The 19,654-nt window shown below is 46.3% G+C and overlaps 1 protein-coding gene across 4 annotated transcripts in view; it reads right to left on the bottom strand.

Annotated features, from left to right (window-relative positions):
- LOC138283788 (golgin subfamily B member 1-like) overlaps window positions 1–19,654 on the bottom strand; it is a 409,771-nt gene that overhangs the window by 379,570 nt on the left and 10,547 nt on the right. For all 4 annotated transcript variants that reach the window (XM_069221871.1, XM_069221872.1, XM_069221869.1 and 1 more), the window contains exon 2: window positions 6,168–6,228. In XM_069221871.1, coding sequence (XP_069077972.1) covers window positions 6,168–6,212 — 45 coding nt within the window. In that variant the 5' untranslated portion in view covers window positions 6,213–6,228. The remainder of the gene's footprint in view (window positions 1–6,167; window positions 6,229–19,654) is intronic.

Genomic DNA, 19,654 nt, shown 5'->3' with positions numbered 1-19,654 from the left:
AATAATGGAGACCGCAGGGGGAGACCAAAACATATACTAAGTAAGTTGAATGTGAAAGTCAGTCCCCTACCCAAGGAAGTGGAATCTGTAGAGGGGAGCTGGAGGAACTAGGAACCCCCAAAAAGGTAGGTACCAGGGTGACCCTCAGCGACCAGAAGATAAGAGGTAGGTACCTGGGTTTTCCTCAAACTCACAGAAACTTTGAAAAAGGACTGTGCAAGACCCAAGCAAGACTGGAAAAAGACAAAGGTGGATCCTGACAGAAAAGGAAGGGGACCAAATCCAGTTTTTTTTAACGCAGGTGCTTTCATTTACACCTGCCACTAGGCGTCAAAGGCAAGATTTCAAGATACCATGTGGAGGTGTCTTTCTCGACATGATCTTCTGTTCCAATGAGATTAGCATGCTGCTTATGAATGGGCTGGTATCTGAGACCTAATCACAATCCCTGTGTTCTGCTCTGGAAGCTCCTTTGCCAAATGAAAAGGTTGTGTTTTAACCAGTCGGGCTTACAGACCTACTTTGTTCACTTTCGAACTGAAAGCCACTGAACCAAACTAAACAGAGCTCTGTCCCACTAACCATAAAAACATTGCACGCTGCCTATCACTACAACAGAATGCTGAATGCATGCACCTGAAACCGACAGCGACATCCACCTAAACACAAAAAACTTGTAATGCTTGACCACATAGACTACTCGTTTTGCCCTACAAGCCAAAAAACATTATTGTGCCTAATCTCTGCATTCGTAAACTATTGTATGTTAAGGCATAAAGGTAGGGGAAGCTTAGGAGAGTCAGTAATGCTTCTCAGGCAGCTCTATGGACAGAGGCCAACCCAATTCAGGGTCTCACCACCTCCTCCCACACTGTAAGTTTTCTATTGAAGTTGGCATGCCTTATAAGATGTAATTATTTTTCAACTTGCCCCAAAAAATGTCTTCACAGCAACACAAAATCCAAAGAATTCAAGCAGTTCCACGTTTCTTAAGATAGAAATCACTGAAGCTTAAATGTTAACGAATATTGCCTCTTTGACATAGTGACTGGTAGCGCTATTTGACATCTGCTAACACATGCAATTTTCTCTGCAGCAGACTCTCACATGATGTTAGATAAGCTTTCAAGTCTCTTCCATCAAAAGATCTAGGATAAGGAACCTGCTATCAACAAATGTATTAATGGTCCCAGATTCCCTACACTTCAGGCTTTAAATTGTTTTCTTTCTTGAGAAGTTTTCTTAAAGGTTCTTTGCTCCTGATGTGATCATTGATATTCCTGGTGAGGATGTTATGTTATGTTATTTTTATTTGTACCGCGCACAGCTGCCCCAGCAAAGGGGCGTCCCGGCGCTTTGAGAAGGTAAACACAACACAGCACTAAAAGCGGGCAAAAGAAGACAAAACACAACAGATAAGCTTAGACAAATAAAAAGGTCTTAATAGCCCGCCTAAACTGAAGGAGCTCATCAATGGCCCGGATTTGTGGAGGAAGAGAATTCCACCAACTCGCTGCCAGGACTCGAAAAGAGCGGCCCCCAATTCTGCTCAGCTTAAAGCGCGGAACCACTGCTAAGTTCTGGCCTAACGATCTAAGAGTGCGAGAGGGAACATAAGGAATCAGCAATTTCTCCATGATTTGCGGGGAAGTACCCTTTAAGATTTTAAATGCAAAACAGAGAACCTTAAATCTAATCCTCTGCTGCACAGGGAGCCAGTGGAGAGAGCGCAGAGTATTGGACACCGAACATCGCCTGGGGAGACCAGTCACCAGTCGGGCCGCAGCGTTTTGAACCCGCTGGAGCCGCCGAAATTCTGACTGGTTTATCCCCGCCAGTAGGGAGTTGGCATAGTCCAACCTAGACAGCACTGATGCTTGAACCACCAGCTGTCTTGTAGGTGCATCAAAGAATTTGACGATAGGTCGAAGTCCTCTGATGATGCCATAGCAAGAAGCCGCCACCTTCTTGGTATGACAGATGAAACTCAGAGAAGAATCAAACCATACCCCCAAGTTTTTTATCTCTGCCGCTGGGAGGGGAGTCACACCCAACTCCGAAGGCCACCATTTATCATCCCACAAAACCACCTGTTTACCAACCACCATAATCTCCGTCTTTTTGGTGTTTAACTGGAGACAGTTGGATTTCATCCAGTTAGCCACTTCCCGCAGACCATCACAAAACCTGGGAGCCTCCAGGTCTGAGTCCCCACTCAGTGTGCCCGCCAGCTGCGTATCATCTGCGTAGGATACCATGGTTAGGCCCCACCGCTTGACGACCGCAGCCAACGGTCTCACATACAGATTGAAAAGGGTGGGACTCAGTGAAGACCCCTGTGGGACTCCCTGGTCTAACGGGTAGAGTGACGACTTACCGGGCGGGATCGCCACCTGGAATGACCTATCCATAAGGAAGGAACTAAACCAGTGCAAGGCGGAGCCAGAAACGCCCACCGCCTCAAGACGCCGAATCAGAATTCCGTGCGAGACCGTGTCGAAGGCGGCACTAAGATCTAATAACGACAGTGCCGCCGTCAGACCGGAATCCATCACGGAGCGCAGATGCTCGACCATCGAGAGGAGGGCCGTCTCCGTACTATGACCCGCGCGGAACCCGTTCTGGGTAGGATCAAGAATGTTAAACCTACCAAGGTGGTCTGTAAGAGTGGCATTCACATGGGCCTCTGCTATTTTCGTGGCCCAAGGAAGAAGGGAGATAGGGCGGTAGCTTTCAGGTTTAAGGGGGTCAAGGGTCGCCTTCTTCAGAATTGGCGTAACTACTGCCTGCTTCCATCTAACGGGAACCACTCCAGAAGAAAGAGACAGGTTGATCAAGGACAGTACCGGGGAGCGGCAAACCGGTGCCAGAGTCTTAAGTTGGGCGGGTTTCAACGGGTCAGCAGGAGAGCCAGACTTAATTTTGGCGCTGAGATAGTCAAACATCTCCAGAGATAAGGGGGGTAAGATGGAAAGACATTCCCCCTCACCTAAGGTGCGACCAACCTGCTCTAGCATCAGGGAACCCGTTGGGAAAGTGCGATAGATGGCTTGCACTTTTTCATGAAAGAAAGAGGCCAAACCCTCACAATGTGAATCCGAGCATATTTCCCCTGCAATTACTCTCTTCGCCATCAGGTCCTTTAATACTTTAAAAATAAGTTTCGATGGATTGGTAGAATTCTGAAACTGTTGAGCATAAAAGGAGGCACGAGTTTGACACACTGCCCTGTGATAAATCTTGATTTTAGCAAGATAACATATTTTCAGATCAGAGTCATATGACTTCCTCCATAATCTTTCGGCCTGTCTACAGACCTTCTTAAGAGATGCCAAGGAAGTGTCATACCAAGGGCTCGGCTCCTTCCGGTGACACTTAGACCAACACATAGGAATCAGAGAATCGAGGGCACCAGAAATCCACTCACAGAAGGAGTCGTATCCACAATCGACCTCAGTGAGCGGACCTAAAGGAGCCTTCTCGAGCTGATGATAAAAATCCTCCAGACTTAATTTGTTCCAGTGTCGTTTAAGAACAAATCTATCCTGAGATACAAAAGGAGAGTGAGACAGAGAGCATGCCATTTTCACCAGCATGTGGTCTGTCCAGACCAACTGAGAGGAACCAAGAACTCTGAGACCTTCTAAATTTGTGAAGAACGGGTCAAGAATATGACCACCTTTATGTGTGGGGAAGGTAATCATCTGCGAGAGCTGTAAAGCCTCAAGATCCGCCAAAAAGCTCCTAATAGTAGGTAAGGAAGGACAGTCCAAATGGAGATTAAGATCTCCCACAACATTAAAATTTGCGCATCCTAGTGCCTCTATGCTAATATACTCAGGAAGAGTAGCCCTAAAAACAGAATCACAGCCCGGAGGCCGGTAAATTAATAACCCAGAGAAGGTAAACTGATGACTAAATGCTATTTTAAATAGGGCACCCTCACACCCCAAAAGTTCAGCGGCTTTCCACTGACAGGGATAACACCGTTTGGTGACCATCGCAATACCTCCACCTCTAGTCGTACGATTTAAAGTAAAAATAGCATATTCTGGGGGAAAAGCTAAGTTAGTTATCGAGGAGTCAGAGTCCTGGAGCCACGTTTCCGTCAGAAAAAGCACATCCGGCGAACCATCAGCAAGAAGGTCGTAAATCTCCTGATAGTGCTTTACCACAGATCTGACGTTTAAGCTCCAGATACTTAAGTCCCGTTGTCCTATCCTCTTTACAGCAGGCCCTAAGGAGCGTATAAGGGAGGGGGGTTCCAATGACCATACACCGCACCTACAGTGATATGGGCCACACAACGGGCCTACAGGCGAACACTCGCAACGTGTACATTGACCCCGAAGGGCCAGTAAATCGGACATACTATAGGTTCTCAAACGAACCATCATGATTACCAGGTCCAGAGTTTTGCCACGAGCCGCGCAGACGGGCACGACTCTGGCACGACTCTGGCACAGCGAAGGCACGCCCGCTGCGCGTATCCGCTGCGCGTTGGGGGGAGCTTTAAATAGGCGTCCCTCCACTCAGCCGGAGCGCTAGACCGCTCGTCAGCAACCCCACCCAGAGTGATCACCACTCCAAGATGGCGCCCAAAGTGACCACCACTCCAAGATGGCACCCAAAGTGACCACCACTCCAAGATGGCGCCCAAAGTGACCACCACTCCAAGATGGCACCCAAAATCAATACCCCAGAGACCGGACCCGCCAAACAGCGGTGGGAGAACCGATTAGAGTGCAGGTAAGGGGGTTACAATAAGTCCTATAAAATCAGGGCAATAAACAACTAAAAAAGAACACAAATAGTTATAAAGGTAGCTTTTAAAATAATATCGCAGTATAGAGGCGCATAACGCGATGCAAAGCGCGAGTACCTTCTCAGGGCAGCCCCCAGGGCAGGTCGCCTTAAATAGGCGTCCCTCCACTCAGCCGGAGCGCTAGACCGCTCGGCAGCAACCCCACCCAGAGTGATCACCACTCCAAGATGGCGCCCAAAGTGACCACCACTCCAAGATGGCGCCCAAAGTGACCACCACTCCAAGATGGCACCCAAAATCAATACCCCAGAGACCGGACCCGCCAAACAGCGGTGGGAGAACCGATTAGAGTGCAGGTAAGGGGGTTACAATAAGTCCTATAAAATCAGGGCAATAAACAACTAAAAAAGAACACAAATAGTTATAAAGGTAGCTTTTAAAATAATATCGCAGTATAGAGGCGCATAACGCGATGCAAAGCGCGAGTACCTTCTCAGGGCAGCCCCCAGGGCAGGTCGCCTTAAATAGGCATCCCTCCACTCAGCCGGAGCGCTAGACCGCTCGTCAGTAACCCCACCCAGAGTGACCACCACTCCAAGATGGCGCCCAAAGTGACCACCACTCCAAGATGGCGCCCAAAATCAATACCCCAGAGACCGGACCCACCAAACAGCGGTGGGAGAACCGATTAGAGTGCAGGTAAGGGGGTTACAATAAGTCCTATAAAATCAGGGCAATAAACAACTAAAAAAGAACACAAATAGTTATAAAGGTAGCTTTTAAAATAATATCGCAGTATAGAGGCGCATAACGCAATGCAAAGCGCGAGTACCTTCTCAGGCGGTGTGGTGGTTAATGGCTCTATAAGCCATATTAATAGAAAGCCAAGCATATGACTTCCCTCTCGTTAGAATCACAGACAAAACAACTTAAAGACCTTTCTATTGAGAGAGTCATGATGGGACTGCCACCTCACATAATTATATCACTCTAACCTGTTATGCTAATGTGGCTCAGATCTACAAACATAATAGGTTTGTTTTACAGAAAGCCCTTGTATTGACGAAGGGCTGTCTATTTATGCTTTTCATTTAAACAGTAGTGATGAAAAACAATGCATCAGAGTTGTACGATGAAATCCTAAATAACATGTTATATCTACGTTTTGCTTCTGTAGGCAAAACAGCAAAACATCATGTGCCGCACATATGTAGAAAAATAAAAAGGTATGAATTAGTGTCTAACAAATCAAAAGAAAATCTATAGAGACACTTCCAATGTGAGTATGTATTAAAAAACAATTACAAACACTAAATATTTTGCAGACTGTTTAGGTTAAACACCAAAGTTATTGGAGACAGATGCATTTGTTATTTCAGTAAAATGCGGTCCTCATACTTACTGCTGTTCCAGGACTTGACCCGTCTGGAGCGATCCATTTCCACATGGCTGGAAGCTTGCAACTAAAAAGAAGACGAACATTTATTGATATTGACACTGGACAGTACAGCGAGATTAGGAGCACATCTAGAACTGCTAAATTTAGTACACACTTTAGATCAGTGATTTACAAGCATTTTAGAATCACAACACACTTTTTAGAACAACAAACGTTCACAGCCCACCCACCTTTGATGGACAGGAGGCACGCAATTTTTTTATTCAACTGAGCCATTGTGTGGTAGTGCACTTTCATTTAAAGACAGCATATTTCCCATTAAAATGGCTACTAATTTTGCAGTCTATTACAGTTTTACTGATAAACCTATATTGCACAAAAAAGGCAGTGTTTGGAAGTCACGTTTCAGTGAATATTTGTCATTTGTGCATTAACAAGTGTCTTGATTTCTTCTGATCGTATTTAAATCTTTATTTTCATCACACTTCGAAATTACCAAAAAAGGTATTTATTTTTGCTTTCCTAATTACTAGATATGCATAGTTCATTTAAAGGTATTTATATTTTGTTATATCAGAAAAATGACATCCTACATCCTTTCTCTTCACACTTCCTTTGCCCCAGCTAGGCTGTCACATAATTCACTTTATTAGGGTCGAGCCAGCGTTGCATGCGCTCGCGCATGCGTTTCGCAGCGAGACTCTTTTGTATTTAGAAAAGGGCTCGGAGCCCTGTCAACTTCACGTCAGTGTTTTTTATTGGTTCGTGGGCTTCCCTAATAAAATCGGCTTGCTTTCATTAGTCGAAGGCACGCATATGTCATGCCTTTTCCGGTGGCTAGCCCTCCTCCAGCGCAGCGACCAAGTACAGAAAACATGCGAGGCTCGCTGTTTTCCATCGGGTTCGTGGACTGTTTTTTCTCTAATTTACGAGCCCGATCTCGCTTGGCAGAAGTCGAGCGCTTTACATACTTGATTTCACTTTTTCGGGTTATGTACATAAATGCACTTTTGCCCGATAGGGGAAAAGTCGGGTTAGGAGTTTACAACACGATCAGCTCTAACATGAGCAAACGCGAGACCCGTTGCATTGTAAATGCTTGTTTTTCTTTCTCTGACTGCAAAGTAAAAGGACATTGTAAACACGGATCACCATGTTAAAAAAGCAGCAATTTGTCTCAAGACATAGCCTGACATTTGATGTGCAGCACGTGACAAGATAAATACAGAATTTAAAAGCATCTCTATTTATTGCTTGGACTTTCGCAACCCAACATGAATTGCCTCGCGACCCGTAGTTTGGGAAGCAGTGCTTTAGATAGCTGAAATGGAAGATGCTAAATAGGGGAGATTGGTCTGAACACTTGTTAATACTGGACAAAACACAGGTGTGCCCTCACAGCCTAAAGCACAGCGTGCCCATTAAATTGCCAACTTGCAAGATGTGTTGGCCTTGCTCCAGGTACAGAAAGGAACATTTCAGTGAAAAGCAAACTGTACTCAAGTATTACTTGCCATATTTTTTTTTACTTGTGAAAGTCATTACTGACATTTTGGTGCTAAAATCACAAAGCCAGGTCCACTAGTGACTAGAATTATGAGGGTAAGCCTATGTTGCCTGTTATCAAAACGTAAATCTACACTTTGTTAAACATATATCTTTAAGAGTAAATGTTGCTCTAGGGGCAGGGAAACTTTGTTTCAAGGCAAGAATGCCCTCTGAATTTTGTACACATCTACAAAACAACCTGATTATGACTTCACATTGTTTCCATAGGACAGCCCTACCCTGGGCACAGTCAGATAGTTACATTTGTCAAAAGCAAGAATAAATTAAGTGACCAAATTGGGAACAGGAAAGGAGCACAGCAAAAATACGTGGCAGGTAAAGGAAGAAGGGTTTCACTAAAGGAAAGGATTCTGTTACCTATCGTGAAAGCATCTGTTCATCACATGCAGTGCTGTAGCTTCATATGCTCTGCATACTCTTGCCATCTAATGGTGGGATCGGACATTTACAACTTGTTTTTCTTTTAACAAGTATTTGAAATCATGAGGCACTGGTGACTCCTCCTCTAGTAGTGAGCAGGCATGGGCACCGACTCCAGTTAGGATTATTTTCCAAACAGTGGGTAAGAGCAGGTATGGAGTAGGGGGAGGGGGGTCACATGTGAATCTACAGCACTACTTGCAACGAAGAGATTCTTACAGGGTAAGTAATATGATCCGTTCATAGCATCTGTGACTGTAGATACACATGCTCTGCATAAACTGTAAAGCAGAACTTCCCTAACCAGAGCTAGCCAGTGTATGGTGCGGAGGTCCGAAACAGAGTGCTTAGGAACATTTGTCCTACTCTAGCCTGCTGCCTTGCAAGAATGTCCACACAGTAATGCTTTGTGAAGGGTTATGAAGTGGACCATGTGGCAGCTTTACAGATGTAAGCTATGAGTATGTTACTAAGAGAGGCCACAATGGCAACCTGTTTGCAAGTGGTGTGGGGCATGGTCAGGGCAGGTACGGTCCTTTTGGCTTTAGGGTAACAGGCCTGGATACATTTACCAATCCACCTGGCTATACCTTCCTTAGATACGGGATGACCTTTATGAGGCGGAGTACAGGCAACAAACAACTGTAGTGTTTTTCCAAAGGACTCAGCTCTATCTAAGTAATATGTGAGAACATGTATGACATCAAGAGTGTGAAGTGTTCTTTCTACCACCGAGTCAGGCTGGGAGAAGAAGACCAGGACCTCAATTGTCTGGTCAAGTTGCAAATAGGAGACCACCTCAGGCACGACCTTGAGATTCGTTGTGAGAAGAAGCCTGTCACTGGGGCCTGGAAAGAAGGTTTGTGCTGTGTGAGGGCCTGTAGCTCACCAATGCCCCTAAGGGAAGTTATGGCTAGTAAGGCAGCGACCTTCTGGGACAGAAACCGCAAAGGGCAAGAATGCAGAGGTTCAAAGAGAGGTCCCATGAGTCTGCAGAGGACAATGTTCAGGTTCCAGAGTGGGGCAGGAGGCACACTAGTTGAGATGACACTTTACGCCCCTCCATAAAAGAATTAACAACAGGGGTTTGAAGAGCAAGGACAGTTCCTGGGCCTGCATATAAGTGGCAACAGCAGCTAGGTGTAAGCTAGTCCTGAACTTTTGCAAATGTGGAAGGTAACAAATAATGTCTTGTACCATCGGTGTTAAAGGGTTTATGTAGTTCTGAGTAGAGTAGTAAACAAACCTTTTCCTCTTAGCAGCATAGCAAGTGCATATGGCAGGCCTACAGGACCTCATTTAGTATCTCTATGCACTCATGATAAAACCAAACTCTAGAGCCTCAAGGGACAGATCAGTAGATTGCAATGCTTGGGGTTTGGGTGTCTGGCTCTGCCTTGATTTGAGTGAGAAGGTCCGACCTGCTGGGGAGCTTCTCATGCGGGGTGAGGGACATCTCTAGAAGGGTTGAGAACCATAGGATTCTGGCTGAGGAGAAGGGTGATGGTGAGGGATGCTTGCCGCAGTTTCCTTACTATGTACTGTAGGTTTTGCCAAAGACTGCTTTTAGGACTAACCCAGGAAGGGCTGGACCTCAAGTGGCTCGAGGTGGGGCTTGGTGGTATTGTCAATAAACATTAATTTGTGGAGGACGGAAATGGCAGCTTGGGTGTGGGCTAGGCGGCATTTTTGATAAGCCAAACTAGCCAATGTATTTGTTGAGAGACCGGAGATCAAAGATTGGCCTGAAGGAGCTGTCCTTTTTTGGGGGGGATGAGGAAGTACAGAAAATAAAAGTGTCTGCCCTGGTGTTATGGAGACACACTCTTTGGCCCCTTTCAGAAGGAACGCCTGGATCTCTCCTTTTAGTAGGGTGTGGTGTGGTGTGGTGTGTGTGTGTGTGTTTTTGGTGGGGGTGAGATGAGCTTGAGGCAGTAGTCTGGGGTGACTGCCTTCTAGAGGGGAAGAAATTCCTGTAACCTCCACCAATGGGTATGGTGCAATTAGGAGGGTGGGGGCATTTATTGGAGGTAGAGGCTCCCTGGGAGGGAGTGCCTCTGCCTCAACCCTTGGAGTTGTTACCCCAGAAGGTCCCCCCTGCATAACCCCTACCTCTCTGTAGGTGGTAAGTCTGCTGTTGTTGTTGGTATGACTGCATTGGGTGCAGAGGAAGTAGCCTTACACCAGCCCCTTATCTGCTTCCCCTGGGAGGTGCTGCTGGCTGAAGAGACTTGAAGGGCACCCATGGCCTTAGCAATTTGAGTTTATTTTTTTTGCAACATCTCATCAACTTGCGGACCAACTCCGTCGTCGGGCAGGTTGATGAGATTTTAGTGGATCTCGGATTTGAAGCACAAAACATGCCACCAAGAGTTACAGCCCTCTGACAGCTGTATCAGCAGAGTCTAAAGCACAATGAATGGTGGCGCTGGAAATGGTTTTCCCCTCCTCTACAATTCCTTCCACAGCCACCTTTCAGTCAGTTTGCTGTTGGAGCAAGACCTCCATATTTCTTCCCATTGGGCCCTGTCATAGTGAGAGAGGAGGCAAGACGAATTTATGATGCAGCAATGTGTGGCAGCACCTGCCGCTACCCTTTTACCCGCCACATCATCAGTGTGTTTACTCTCCTTACCGGGAGGGGAGCACTGCCTGTGACTTGGCTGCCGCTCTCTTGCGAGGGGTGGAAACCATCAGGGAGTCTTGATGGACATGGCACCCAATATAAAGGGAATCAGAGATTCAACTTTTTCCTCAATTCTGGGTGTTACCACCCGGGAATTCAAGGGCTCCCTGAAAATTTCTTGGACAGAGTTTATCATACCCTTTAGCATAGGGAGAAACTGGAGGGATCACTCGGTTCTGGACAGCATCTCTACCAGGAAGTCATTGTCCTCCGAAGTGACATACATGCCCGCCTAGTGATAGGCGGCTGCATATTGGATGACACCATGGTGCGCAGTGGTATCGTCCAGGGGGAAGCTCTATCAAGGACATGGTTGTGGTTCACCAGGGGCTCCACTTCATAGTTCTTCCAAGGATCTTATGTAGAGGTGGGTAGATTGGTGCTCAACAGTCCCCTGCTGGAGGGTGGGGCCTCGGGCTACCTATATCTGAATAGCACTCGGACTCCTGAGGAAATGTGGCAGGATGTGAGGGATGAGGTGATGGAGGTCGAGTAGAAGGCAATAGAGGAAGAGGAGGAGCGCTAAGATTTTTTCTTAGGCCTCATGGGAGGTGCCAGTTGTGGAGGGGTGCCTAGTTCTGGGGAGTCCTCAATGGCAAGTCTATGCTTTTTAGGAAAAGACTTTCCAGTGCTAGAGATCTTTTATATGTAAGGGGAATAATGATGAGTCTCTGCCTTTCATTAAGCTCTTACTGGAGCACCTTGAGGATGGACCCCTCTTAAGAGTCGGTTGTCAACAGCCTTTGAGCCATTGTTGGTTTCAGCACAAGTGGGGCTTTTGGCTTAAACAGCTCTAAAGGCTTAGGCACCAGTATGTGGTCTCTGACTCAAGGGCCTATTGGGATAAATCAATGCTAATGGGCTGGATCCCATCTTGGCTCTGACGCCTTGCCTCAGTGCCTAAGGGAGGCAGCACACCTGGAGGTGGTGGTGGCAAAAGGAATTTACAACAGCTTGACAGGAAATGCTAAAGCTTGTAATTTGTCCCGTGCTGACATCTCGTACAAAGAGTCCTGGTGTCACATCAGACTCTAAATACAAAGGCAGCATCAAAGTATTAAATTAAAAACAAAAACATTGGCACAGAAGGGAACAAGTGTGTGTGGATTTGCCCGTTGAGAAAGAGAAAAATAAAGTCAATCAAAGTAAAGGTAAACAGTGGCTAAAGTGGGCTCACGCCCTTCCCAGTGGCGTAACAAAGGGTCCTGCGGTGCAGGGAGGCCCGAGCTCCATCAGGCCCCTAGAGCATGGAACCCCTGCCTAAGAGCTCCTGAGCGAGTATGGAAGAGGGGCCCTCCATGTACTGTGCAGGGTGCCCCCCTCAAGTGTCATTACGCCACCACTCATTCCCCATGCTGTAATGGGCGGAACTAAAATGTGAATGATACACCAACAGATACATGGTTGAAGAAAGCTGGCTGAAAGCCCTTATATATATATATATATATATATATATATATATATATATATATATATATTTATTAATATTATTATTTTTTTTTTAAATCAAAAAGGTCTTGCCCAACGCCAGACCTAAAAAGGTGTTAAGCGTGAAATTCAGGCCAACGGTTTTCCTCACTGGGAGCACAGGGAGTTAAAAAAATTATGAGAATGCCTAAAAAAAGCTGCAGATGAGCACCGTGCTTGTATTAAATTGTTAATGCTTTCAAATAAGGGTTCCATTTTATTGTACAGGGTTAGATACTGCACTAACAACCTACAAACACTGACGAGGGTGTACACATTTATCATTTAAATAAACGGGGAAACAAAATGAAGGTAACTTACAATCGAACAGAAAAAAACAGATGTGGATAAATACCAAATATTATGAAGAACTATGGATACACGTCAAAAACAAATATCATAAAAGTGGGATTCATATGTATAATAATATATCTCAAATGAACGCACACCATTTCAGCATGTGTTACATGAACTCAAGATGAGCAATACTAAAATCTCCTACAAGACCGGGTTAAATCGCCGTATACAGAACTGAACCAGCGAATACATTTGTTTGCCGACAGGTCTGCTGCGTGCACCTGAATAGGTTGTGTATACAAAGGCAGGAGAAACTTCAAACTCTCCCAGGAGGCTGGAAAGTGAACTTTTCTCGCCAAGCACTAAGCCCTTCCAACAAACGGTGTCTGTTCAAATGTCGCCAAAGGTTTAATGATTGTTCCTCCAAGGGACAGACTTCGTCTGCAGAGCAAAATGAAAACTCTAGAATTACTCAATGAGCTCAAAGTCTGTAATACTTTACTTGAGTAACAGACTGCCACCTGGCACACCATTAAAGCTGCAGTTTAGGAGAACCACGTCTCGCTTACTTTTTCCAGCAACATAAAAAGGAGAAAACTTTTTTCCCCCAGCCTAAAAAGTAATTACATCAGTCTTATTATTATCTTGTTGGGGCTCGAAGAACATATTAAATGCGGCAGAGAAGAGTTAGTGAAGGTTTGAATCAACCACCCGGCACACGCAGAGATGTAACGTCACAGGCGAGTGGATAAAGTGCCAACCAAGCCACCGTCATCATAGGACAAAACACGGAAGAAAGCAACGGAAGAGGTGTGTCATAGGTGCAATAAGATTAAGCAAGAAACAACTGCAGGACAACTTAGACACCTACCTACACAAGGAATAACATACAGCACCCTGCAAACACAAGCATGCTCCACGGAGAGCAACTGCAGCAAATTAAAGAGAGTAATGCTGAGAATTACCCAAACGCACAGCGACACTGGAATGAGTTTCAAACTTGCCCTGACATTTGCGAAAGAATCCCCAACCTGGCAGGTACAGTTTCATATATGGAAGTGACGTTCAGGATGCATAACAGAATCTCCATCAAACTACACAACTTGGACGTCTATAACAAGCAAAGGAAATTGAAGTAGGTCTGGCTTATATACGACAGTGACTTCAACTATTGATAGGTTTAGGCACTCAATAAATATTAGTAAAAGTACGCTGTCCCTCATCATTTCACTCTTGCATTCATTAAATCACTCAATAACACTTATTACATGAATCCATTTCAACAACCACAGGAAAATAGATACACAAACTCGGCAAGATAAACTAAATAAATTGAAGTAGAAAAAAAGAAAACATGATGGCACCTGAATATGGTTGGTGGGCATGTCTGGCTATAACAAACCAATGTAAACACAGCAGCAGGAGAATGTTTTCAATGGTGTTGTACATTATATATGACTGATTTAAAATCCAGCATCGCCACCACACTGGGAAGAAACATGCTGGCCATTTTAGAATAGTAAAACAATGAACACTATGGCAAATACCATTCCAAAAGGGTCACCTTGTTTAGCTTCAATAGCCATGTGGGTGTGGTGCACTGCAGAAGAAACGAGGTGAAGGCAAGCGGACCATGAGCACCGGCTTGGCAACAGGAGTATGCGCTAAAAAATTAAAATTAAAGGAGGAGCAGAAAAGAAATGGAAAGAGGCTTTCCTTTAAAAGGGGAAAATGGAAAGGAAATAATTGTCTCCCAAGCCAGGGCCCTAAAGCACACGAATTTTCAGACAGCTAAGCACATCAGACAAATGCTGTCACTCACAGGGCAAAAAAGTAAATGGCTGAAGTAGGCTAACCCACTACCTCCTGCTGTATAATCTCCTGGATGGAGGCAGAGTGTTAAAACAAGCATTTGCAATGCAATAGGTCTTGCATTTTCTTGAGTTACAGCTATTGGCACTGTAAATTCAGAACTGGACTTTTCTTGCCACATAAATTGGTCAACCCTGTCTCTCAATTTCGTCTTTTCCTGCAATGTTTTAGTGGTCACTGGCGGCTACTTACATCAGAAATGACATGCCCTTGAAGAGAAGATGAGAAAATGACTGCACTACCTCGAGTACTTTTCAAAATAAATTGGAAAATAAGGCTCGAAACGTATTTTCTTTTTTTTTTTTTTTAACAAATTTAAAAGTTTTGCAAGAGTTCTTGACTCACATTTCAACAAAGCTCAAATGAGGTTAACAATAGCAGAGCAGCCTGAGAAGATTTATGGCCCCAATAAAGGAGATAAGCATTGCCCTGTGTGTCCCCAGTGTTGGCAGGGAGGGGCCCGAGAGAGAGACTGCGGGGCTAAGTAAGTTTCACATCATTGCTTCTAGGTTTAACTACATTCTTCCAGAAAGAGCATATTGTGGCTTTGGGGAGCAGTGAGCTAAAGGTGTTTCTTTAGTAAAATAAGCTTATTTTAGGAGCCAGAGGTAAACTAGGACAGCGCTGGAATAAAGCCAAAACAAATCTCAGCGACATAGGAGTAGGTAGGAGTAACGGAATACTGCAACAAAGCAGGCAGCTACTAGCCTAAAACACCCACAGTGAAAAGGCAGCAACAAAGAAATAACAAAAAAGCCTCTCATAGCAACAGATGAAGAAACCAAAGGGGAATAATACAGTAGTTGGTCACTGCTCTGAAACAGAAAAAGGAGGGAGAAAAAGGCAGAACTGGCCACTAGAAAGAAAGATTTTTTAAGGGACACCGCAACCAACAAATGAAATTGATTTAAGCCATAAGAAGTATACTAAAAGTATACACGAGGTCAAACGTTTACGCTCGACCTAATGATACTTATGCAGAAGGCAGACCCAAAGCCCTCTTCCATATATATGTGTTTTTATTTAATTTTTTGACAATATCCAAGCAGACAACTAAATCGGTCAGCCCTTCCGAAGAGGTTTTAGCAAAAATGTATACAGGCAAATTCCCTACCCCTTTTGTTTGTCAAAGGGTGTAATCAGTACTAAAATTCTTGCCAACAAAGGTGATCTTCGAGATTGCATATAATAAGACACGTCTTGAGGCTTTAACATAGTGCAGTAACAATCCACCCTTAAAGGTGTATTGGCTTTAACATATCCATTTCATAATATATAAATCAGGCCCATAGACTGTCATAACTTTTCACTAGCTGGACACCATACCCAGCCCACACCTATTGAAGTGTGCAGAAGCTGATAACCATCATACATGCAATTGTAATATTAGAAATAAGGACAATGTTACAATCTGCAGTGTTCGGCCCTCTCAAAAGAGCCCAATAATGATTACCACAGTGGAATTCTTCAAACTTGTTGTGTTTGTCGGACTGGGTGAACAACATCAAAACCCTTGCCCAGTGCAATAACCTGTGAGGTTTAGTATATCAAAAATACCTGTCTACAGCCTGTACCGTTGTGACAATCCACCAGGTAAAGTCTACAGTAATGCTTAATTTGAGCAGGTGGGAGACACCAGCACTTATTTTTTAGGTCCGGCGCTTAGTTTTCTGCATCAGGCATTTACTGCGAGCAAACAACACATATGGGAAAACAGAGGAAGAGAAAAGCGAAAAAGTGTCGAGAAAGGAGAAAGCTGAAAGCATGAGCTGAAGTGTCAGGGAGTGGTTGTAAATGGATTAACCCCTTCCCCGCCACGGACGTAATGGTTACGTCCATGGCAGCGCCCGTGTGGCGCCATGGACGTAACCATTACGTCCTGAATGCTTCCCTCGGGAGAAGCGCTAGCGCTCCTCCCGAGGGACGCCCCCCCCACCCCCCCAGGTCAGGGCTGACCGGGGAATCCCTTCCCCTTCCACCCCCGACCCCCCCCCCTGTGACGTCCGCGGGCGAGCACTCGCTGATTTGTCACAGGGGCCTCCCTAGTCGCGCTGGAAGCTCTGCTTCCAGCGCGATTGAAAAAGAAATGCAAAAGCATTTCTTTTTCAATCACTTGGGAGGCCCGGAGGGGCTTCAAAGGGAAGGAAAAGTATTTCCTTCCCTTTGAAGTCCCTCCGAGGGTTTCAAAAGCCGGATTGCTTGCAATCCGGCTTTTGAAACCCCACTAGACACCAGGGATTTTTTTTTTTCTTCATTGAAATTGACAAAAGGGAGCGACCCCTTGGGCAAGGGTCGCTCCCAGGGGGGGCATTTTTTTGAAAAGGCCTTTTCTGCCCCCTCGGCCTTACTAGGCCGATGGACCATTTTTTTTTTTTTTTTTTTTTTTGGTTCATTTTTTTTTATTGAGGTGGGGAGCGACCCCTTAGGCAAGGGTCGCTCCCCTTGGGGGAAAATTATATTTTGGCCATTTCTGCCCCCCTTGGGGGCAGATTGGCCTATTTTGATGAGGCCAATCTGCCCCCAAGGGGGGTAGAAACCACTAGACACCAGGGTTTTTTTTATTTTTATTATTGTTATTGACAAAAGGGAGCGACCCCTTGGGCAAGGGTCGCTCCCAGGGGGGGCATATTTTCGGGAAGGCCTTTTCTGCCCCCCCTGGGGACAGATCGGCCTACTATTAGGCCGATCTGCCCCCAGGGGGGGCAGAAACCTCTAGGCACCAGGGACCTTTTTTATTTTTTTTTTGTTTCATTTTTTTTTTTTTGGTGGGGAGCGACCCCTTAGGCAAGGGTCGCTCCCCTTGGGGGAAAATTATATTTTGGCCATTTCTGCCTCCCTTGGGGGCAGATTGGCCTATTTTGATGAGGCCAATCTGCCCCCAAGGGGGGTAGAAACCACTAGACACCAGGGAGTTTTTTCTTTGCGTGAATTTCACGCAAAGGGAGCGACCCCTTAGGCAAGGGTCGCTCCCTGGGGGGGAGGGCAATTTATTTTAGGCCATTTCTGCCCCCCCTGGGGGCAGATCGGCCTATTATTAGGCCGATCTGCCCCCAGGGGGGGAAGAAACCTCTAGGCGCCAGGGCAATTTTTTTTTGTGTGTTTTTTTTTTGTTGTTTCTTTTTTTAGAGATGGGGAGCGACCCATCAGGCAAGGGTCGCTCCCCTGGGGGGGCAAATTGTATTTAGACCATTTCTGCCCCCCTGGGGGCAGATTGGCCAATTTTAGGTCAATCTGCCCCCAAGGGGGCAGAAACCACTAGGCACCGGGGATTTGTTTTTTGGCACCACACCAATGTCACGCAGGGGGAGCGACCCCGTAGGCAAGGGTCGCTCCCGGGGGGGGGGGGGGATGGGGGGGTTGGGGGGGGCAAATTTATTTTAGGCCATTTCTGCCCCCCCGGGGGACAGATCGGCCTATTATTAGGCCGAACTGCCCCCGGGGGGGGGGGGGGGGGGGGCAGAACACTCTAGGCGCCAGGGCAATTTTTTTTTTGTGTGTTTTTTTTTTGTTGTTTCTTTTTTTAGAGATGGGGAGCGACCCATCAGGCAAGGGTCGCTCCCCTGGGGGGGCAAATTGTATTTAGACCATTTCTGCCCCCCTGGGGGCAGATTGGCCAATTTTAGGTCAATCTGCCCCCAAGGGGGCAGAAACCACTAGGCACCGGGGATTTGTTTTTTGGCGCCAATGTCACGCAGGGGGAGCGACCCCGTAGGCAAGGGTCGCTCCCGGGGGGGGGTGGGTGTTGGGGGGGCAAATTTATTTTAGGCCATTTCTGCCCCCCCGGGGGGCAGATCGGCCTATTATTAGGCCGATCTGCCCCCGGGGGGGGGCAGAAACCTCTAGGCGCCAGGGGAATTTTTCTTTTTTTTCTTTGTTTTTTTTTTTTTAGAGATGGGGAGCGACCCATCAGGCAAAAGTCGCTCCCCTGGGGGACAAATTGTATTTAGGCCATTTCTGCCCCCCTTGGGGGCAGATTGGCTGAGTTTAGGTCAACCTGCCCCCAAGGGGGCAGAAACCACTAGGCACCGGGGATTTGTTTTTTGGTGCCAATGTCACGCAGGGGGAGCGACCCCGTAGGCAAGGGTCGCTCCCGGCGGGGGAGGGTGGGGTTGGGGGGGCAAATTTATTTTAGGCCATTTCTGCCCCCCCGGGGGGCAGATCGGCCTATTATTAGGCCGATCTGCCCCCGGGGGGGGGGGGCAGAAACCTCTAGGCGCCAGGGGAATTTTTCTTTTTTTTCTTCTTTTTTTTCTTTGTTTTTTTTTTTTTTAGAGATGGGGAGCGACCCATCAGGCAAAAGTAGCTCCCCTGGGGGACAAATTGTATTTAGGCCATTTCTGCCCCCCTTGGGGGCAGATTGGCTGAGTTTAGGTCAACCTGCCCCCAAGGGGGCAGAAACCACTAGGCACCGGGGATTTGTTTTTTGGTGCCAATGTCACGCAGGGGGAGCGACCCCGTAGGCAAGGGTCGCTCCCGGCGGGGGAGGGTGGGGGTTGGGGGGGCAAATTTATTTTAGGGCATTTCTGCCCCCCCCCTGGGGCCGGCTGAGCTACAGGCCAAACACCACAGGTAGGCACCTTGCAAAAAACACCTCTGTTTTCTGTGAAAAAATATGTTGTGTCCACGTTGTGTTTTGGGCCATTTCCTTTTGTGGGCGCTAGGCCTACCCACAGAAGTGATGTACCATTTTTATCGAGAGACTTAGGGGAACGCTGGGTGGAAGGAAATTTGTGGCTCCTCTCAGATTCCAGAACTTTTTGTCACCGAAATGAGAGGAAAAAGTGTTTTTTGGGCCAAATTTTGATGTTTGCAAAGGATTCTGGGTAACATAACCTGGTCAGAGCCCCGCAAGTCACCCCATCTTGGATTCCCCTGGGTTTCTAGTTTTCAAAAATGCACTGGTTTGCTAGGTTTCCTCAGGTGTCAGCTGAGCTACAGGCCAAAATCCACAGGTAGGCACTGCTTTTTATAAAAAAATGTGATGTGTCCACGTTGTGTTTTGGGCCCTTTCCTTTCGTGGGCGCTAGTCCTACCCACACAAGTGATGTATCATTTTTATCGGGAGACTTGGGGGAACGCTGGGTAGAAGGAAATTTGTGGCTCCTCTCAGATTCCAGAACTTTCTGCCACAGAAATGTGAGTAACATGTGTATTTTTAGCCAAATTTTGAGGTTTGCAA

The sequence above is a fragment of the Pleurodeles waltl genome, chromosome 3_1 (assembly GCF_031143425.1).
Source record: "Pleurodeles waltl isolate 20211129_DDA chromosome 3_1, aPleWal1.hap1.20221129, whole genome shotgun sequence".
Taxonomy (NCBI): domain Eukaryota; kingdom Metazoa; phylum Chordata; class Amphibia; order Caudata; family Salamandridae; genus Pleurodeles; species Pleurodeles waltl.
This window is presented reverse-complemented; position numbering and strand designations above follow the sequence as displayed.